The sequence below is a fragment of the Austrofundulus limnaeus genome, unplaced genomic scaffold, assembly GCF_001266775.1.
Source record: "Austrofundulus limnaeus strain Quisiro unplaced genomic scaffold, Austrofundulus_limnaeus-1.0 Scaffold424, whole genome shotgun sequence".
Classification (NCBI taxonomy): Eukaryota; Metazoa; Chordata; class Actinopteri; order Cyprinodontiformes; family Rivulidae; genus Austrofundulus; species Austrofundulus limnaeus.
In genome coordinates this window covers 219,755-225,977 of record NW_013952826.1, presented here as the reverse complement: position 1 = coordinate 225,977, position 6,223 = coordinate 219,755, and the positions used below count along the sequence as shown (strand labels likewise).

At 40.6% G+C, this 6,223-nt stretch overlaps 1 protein-coding gene across 1 annotated transcript in view; it reads left to right on the top strand.

Moving 5' to 3' along the window:
• LOC106529126 (E3 ubiquitin-protein ligase RNF19A) overlaps positions 1–6,223 on the top strand; it is a gene marked incomplete at its 3' end in the record, with an annotated part of 17,862 nt that overhangs the window by 5,418 nt on the left and 6,221 nt on the right. The window contains 1 exon segment of the mRNA XM_014024465.1: positions 5,834–6,024. Within this exon segment, the coding sequence (XP_013879919.1) occupies positions 5,834–6,024 (191 nt within the window).

Here is a 6,223-nt window from a genome sequence, read left to right as displayed (position 1 = left end):
TCAGAGGACACACTGTCTCAGAGGACACACTGTCTCAGAGGACACACGTCTCAGAGGACACTCGACTCAGAGGACACACGTCTCAGAGGACACACTGTCTCAGAGGACACACTGTCTCAGAGGACACACGTCTCAGAGGACACACGTCTCAGAGGACACTCGTCTCAGAGGACACACTGTCTCAGAGGACACACGTCTCAGAGGACACTCGTCTCAGAGGACACACGTCTCAGAGGACACACGTCTCAGAGGACACTCGTCTCAGAGGACACACGTCTCAGAGGACACACGTCTCCATCAGGAGCCAGCTCGTCGTCTTTGACCTTTGACCTGCTCAGCTCTGCCAACCATTGAGCATCCAGCCTGTGAGTGACAGTCAGACCCGAGGATCCAGTGAGAACAAAGACCGTCTCTGTTTCTCTGCCTGTCAGTTGCTATGGCGACTATCGATGCGGTGCAGAGGGAGGGTTGCCAGGGCGACGGGACTTAATTTCACACATCGATACGAACTCAGACGAGCTCTGTTGGTGATGGGACGGCTGTGTGTGTGTGTGTGTGAGCTCGTGGTTGTGCATCGTGCGAGTCGTAGCGTTGTGTCACRGGCCGCTGGAGGAGCGCTGACAGGACCGCCTGCGAGTGCTTCCTGTCGACACACACCTCATCGTTCAACTCCACCTCTGCTTGTTTACACCTCAGCTCAAACAAAACGCTCTGAGATTTGACTCAAATCTGTTTTTTCTTTACGTTATTTTTCTGATATTGTGGCTGAATGTCCCAATAAGACTCTAATGTCTTAAAATGTAGTTTAAGTCTAGTCAACAAAGATGAAGAACTTTATCTGATTTAAAGTTGCAGAGTCTTTCCTTTGCTTCATTTAAATTAAAAGTTTGCATCGTTAATAAAACGCGACGTTCTGCTGATCGACCTTGATGCTCGGTGAAACGTTGGCAGATGTTTGGTTTGTTTGGTGCCGCAGGGAAAAGTCGTCTCTTCACAGGAATGTTGTGTCTCGTCTCATCTTGTCTGAGGTAAAATAAATTCCCCGTAATAAATCTTACAGGTACGGAAAAAACCTGCAGGTATTCAAGGTGACTAATGTTGTAAAATATGTGTTTAAGTAAGAAGCTTTTAATCCTTTAAGATTAACAGCTACTAAAACACAGTTTCCAATGTTTTTATAAACGTTTCTATTTCTTCAATCATATCTACATCAATAACTTATTTAGCTTTCTCCAATTTAAGTAGCCTTTTCATCTCTAAGTAAAAAAGCTACTTAAGAAATTAACTTTTTTGCATAAGATAGAAGTTTTTTGTTATTTTATTGCTGTTTCCACTTTAAGTAACTTTTCCATAATTTAGTTTTTCCCACCTTAGGTSACTTTACCTATTTTAAGTATTTTTCCCACTTTTAAAGAGCTTTTCTCACCTTAACTAGTTTTCTCACCTTTAATAATTTTTCCTGCTTTAAGTAGTTCTTCCCACCAGCTGTTTTCCTCTGAATTATCTTTCCCACCTTGGGTAATTTTTATTTTTTTACCATAGGTAGCATTTCCCACATTAAGTAGATTTTCCCCACCTTAAAAAGCTTTTCCAACCTTAGTTAGCTTTTCTATTTTAAGTACTTTTTCCCACCTTTCTTAGCTTTTTCTACTTTAAGTAGCTTTTCCCACCTTAATTAACTTTTTCCACCTTAAGCAGTTTTTCCCAACTTATGTAGCTTTAAGTAGCTTTTCCCACCTTAACTAGTTTTCCCCACCTTAGTTAACCTTTTCCCACCTTAAAGAGCTTTTCCCACCTTAAGTAGCTTTTCCCACCTTAAGTAGCTTTTCCCACCTTAAAGAGTTTTTCCCACCTTAAAGAGCTTTCCCCACCTTAAGTAGTTTTTCCCACCTTAAAGAGTTTTTCCCACCTTAAAGAGTTTTTCCCACCTTAGTTAACTTTTCCCACCTTAAGTAGTTTCTCCAACTTGCGTAGCTTTTTCTACCTTCTGTAGTATCTCCTACCTTAAGTAGTTTTTCCACCTTAACTAGTTTTTCCCACCTTGGTTAACTTTTCCCACCTTAAAGAGTTTTTCCCACCTTAAGTAGTTCTTCACAACTTACGTAGCTTTTTCTACCTTCTGTAGTATTTCCTACCTTAAGTAGTTTTTCCCACCTTAAGTAGTTTTTCCCACCTTAGTTATCTTTTCCTATTTTAAGTAGTTTTTCCCACCTTACAAAGCTTTTTCTACCTTAAGAAGCTTTTCCCACCGTAAAGAACTTTTCCCATCTTACGTAGCTTTTCCCATCTTACGTAGTTTTTCCCACCTTACGTAACTTTTTCTACCTTACTCATGAACATTTTAAAGACGTCTACATTGAAGATGGTTTTGAAAAAATCTACAGGAAGCTTCTTTTCAGAGTGTACATAATGTAATTGGAACAAATCGATCAAATATTTAACTTTTATTAGCAATTTAGACATAAAAATGTTTCATAAGTTGGCATAAGTTGTCTAGTGTGACTGGGCCTTTAAGTAGTTTTTACACCTTAAGTAGTTTTCCCACCTTATGTAGCTTTTTCTACGTTAAGTAGTTTTCCCACCTTAAAGAGCTTTTCTTACCTTGCGTAGTTTTTCCCACCTTACGTAGTTTTCCCACCTTACGTAGCTTTTTCTACCTTACGTAGTTTTCCCACTTTACGTAGCTTTTTCTACCTTACGTAGTTTTCCCACTTTACGTAGCTTTTTCTACCTTAAGTAGTTTTTCCTTTTGAAGTATTTCCCCTCTGAGTTCTTGGTTCTGATATTCTGTCCTCAGCTCAGTCCTGTCAGAGTTTGAGGAGGTGTTAATAAGACCCTCAGAGCTGTCTTCCATGTCAGAAAACTGCCAAAACAATTATGTTTGTCATGTTGTTATTTCCTCCGAGCTCTTCGTCCTCTGAATAGAATAARAGACTTTTATTAGCCTGCAGACTAGTGGCAGCACTTTTACTTAGCTGTTGTTTCAGCTGCTGTTGTTTCCCTCCTACATGTTTTCTGACAGTTTTTGGTGAATCCTCTGCTGATTGACACTTCCTCATGATGTTTCTTGTCTTTTTTTTAGCATGTCACATATTTTACTAACATGTAGTTCCTGTGAAACCTAATTAAAACTTTCAGGGCTTCAAACAAACACTGATGAAAGCCTGATCTATTGGTTTTCTTAATAATACGTTGGGGTTTTGTCACTTCCTGAAACCAGCTTTGAAACGTAGCGGACTGTTTCCTTGTTTGGTGTTCCAGAGAAATGCAGAGGTATAAACTAAAATGTCAGCTAAATTGATGCTTTTATCTTAATTTGTTTTAAAATTTCTAAAGATTTGACTGAAAACAGGATCCTGATCCATCTCTCAGATCTTTCYTGGACTTTAATTCTTCAAATCTTCTGATGGCATAATTTTGAGAAACCTCATGAAAAACCACCTTTTATTCAGTGTTTTACTTTCTTCCAGCCTCGGTCCTCCTACACACAGTTTCACTGCAGCTTGACTGAGCTGCAGTCTTTACCAACTCGGCACATTTTTACACCTTTTTTTGTTTGCATCTTTACAGGAACAGTCCTGCTCTCCTGTTGACTAAAAACATGCATTCATGTTCGGGTACTTTCGTGGTATTTTTACCTCAAAACGAACCTTCCTCCAGCCAGAAAAAAATTCTTGCGTTGAGGTAAAACTGGAAGCAGTGAGTCATCTTTATGTGACTCATTTCTGCTAAGAGGCCGTCAGAGATAAAGTTCTGCTTTTCACTTTCAACTACACGTCCACGGGGTCAGTTTGTTCCTTACTGAGTCGTTTTCTGAGAACTTTGATCCAAAATTAAAACCAGATCACCCCAGACTTGGGGTGAAACAGGAAATATTCAACTTGGTTGCACTCATACATTGTTCTTTTCCAACCAAAATAGCATCTGATAAGAAACTTGTAAGAACCAGAATAGTTCCTGGAGAAACTCTTAAAGGGTTTGCCACGTGTCACCCAATTTTAAATCAAAATTTGAATTTACTGTTTATTGACGATCACTGCGCTCTAGTACCATCCCAAATTTGAGCAAAATWTGTCTAAAAATGGCTGACTGATGTTCAACTTTGCATTTTAGTTATAGCGGCCATCTTGGATTTTTAATTAGCATTCAGAATTTGTTAAGGCTTATTCTTGGCTACTACTATACCAGTTTTTRGCTCTATGGCTGAATTARTCTTTTTAATTAGCATTAGCRGTTAGCTTACCTTGTGATTAGCATTCAGAATGTGTTGAGTTAGCTTTCAGCTACCACCCCACCAAATCTCAGCTTTGTATGTCTTAACACTGCTGAGCAATCTGGGTGCCATGTTGGGTTACATGTTGTTTGGTCAGTCAAGAGGCTAATCTGCCTAGTAACAGCCTCAGCCAATCAGAAGGCCTGATTGTGATGTCGTCACAGGGAGGGGCAGAAAGGATCTGCCGCACTTTCAACATGAGAATATCTTTGAAAAGTTTAGTTCAGACAACCAGCCGCTGTGTGAAAACTATAAGATCTATTGAAATAATTCTTRAACTGTGAGTGACAGAAGAGATTGRTTCTTACTCATGGAAATTTTAAAATTTGTACAGCTCTTCATTTCAGAAATGTGATGAATTTTAATAGGTTGTTTTTTTTTTTTTGCATCTGAACTGCGTCACAAAAATCTAACATTGAAAACATAGAACAGGAAGTGGTACCTCCCTGACTTGTGACACATTTTGAGAGAAAAACGTTTGTCCTTCAGCAAAACTAGAAATATTGCCTGAAAGAAGACAAAAATACCTACGTTTTGATTTATAATTTGTCTGTGTATCATGAAAATTGTGCCTGTTGGACGTTGTTTGGTAAGAAATATTTTAAAAGCGAGACAGCTCTCACTGTAGGTCACATGACTGAGGGGCAGTCGGGAGCTTGTCTCGATGTGTTACTATGAGGATTTTTGAGGTTTCTTTCTTACCGGTAACTCAAACCACCACTAAAAGTAAAACCACACCTCCCATCGCTGAGCCRGTCGTTTTGATGTAACATTTGTCGRGCCGCATTAATGTACGACTATAAAAATAAAGATATAAAGTATAGGGATCCTGTTTTTGATAATAATTGGTCCCTCCATTCAGCTGATATTGCGAGCCCTAATTACTTGACAAGAATGAACTCTAAATGAAATTAAGGTGTTTACTGGAATTGTTGACAAACAGAATTTGCAAATTTGATGTTTTTAAATTAATAAATAAATATCTCTTGTAGTCATAAAGTTGTGCCTGGTGTCTCAGACACGATGAAGTGAMATAACGTGCACAGACAAGAGTACGGTTTCTCCCAGGTTTGAGTTTATTTTCTCAGTCCAGCTCTTGTCTGACCTTTTTAATAAAATGAGTAAATGAAACATTGCAGCTGAGTGACGGACTTCATCTGGTCTGTCTCCTCCTCCGTCTCTGATGTTAGGAATCCATTAGTTTGATCTGATCTCTCCTCCTGAAGGCTTTTGGTTCTGTTTTTTCTCAGTTATTTAACAGATTTGAGCGTTTTTGTGCTGCAGAGATGTAAGCAGAGGAGCACARCTGAAATGTTTTAAAACCTTCAGAAATGTCTGATCATGATGTTTGTACCCATTTGTTGGTCTGGTTCGTACCTCCCACGCTGCAGCTCTGATGCAGACGTGTTTATTCCCTGCAGTTTACACAACAGCTTCTCTCATTATGCGTTCCCCCCGGGACCTGAACGAAGAGGGTTTAGAAGACCCTCCTCCTCGTTGTGACGCTCGTCAGAGCGAGCGCTCGCTTCTGAAATGTGTTTTCTGCTTTTTGCCCCTCAGGTTCGCGGTCATCGCCTCGGGCTGTGCCAGCTGCCCCCGGCTGGTGTGCCGCAGGGACGGGTGCGGCGCCGAGTTCTGCTACCACTGCAAACAGGCRTGGCACCCCAACCAGACCTGCGACTCGGCCCGCCAACAGAGGGCCCAGTCCCTGCACACCCACTCGCCCAGCTACACCCAGGAGCAGGGTCCTGGTGAGTGTCCTCCCCCCACAAAACAAACAAAGAAACAAAAACACACCTGTGAAGCTGCAAACAGACTCTGCAGATTTCTGTTCTGAATAACTTTCTGCAACTTCCTGTCAAACTTTATCAGACGTCTGTCRCTCCGCCCGTCAGGAAGCCGTTCCCTCCGCTTCACTCGTCTCCTTTTTTTATCTCCCTTTTTCTCAGT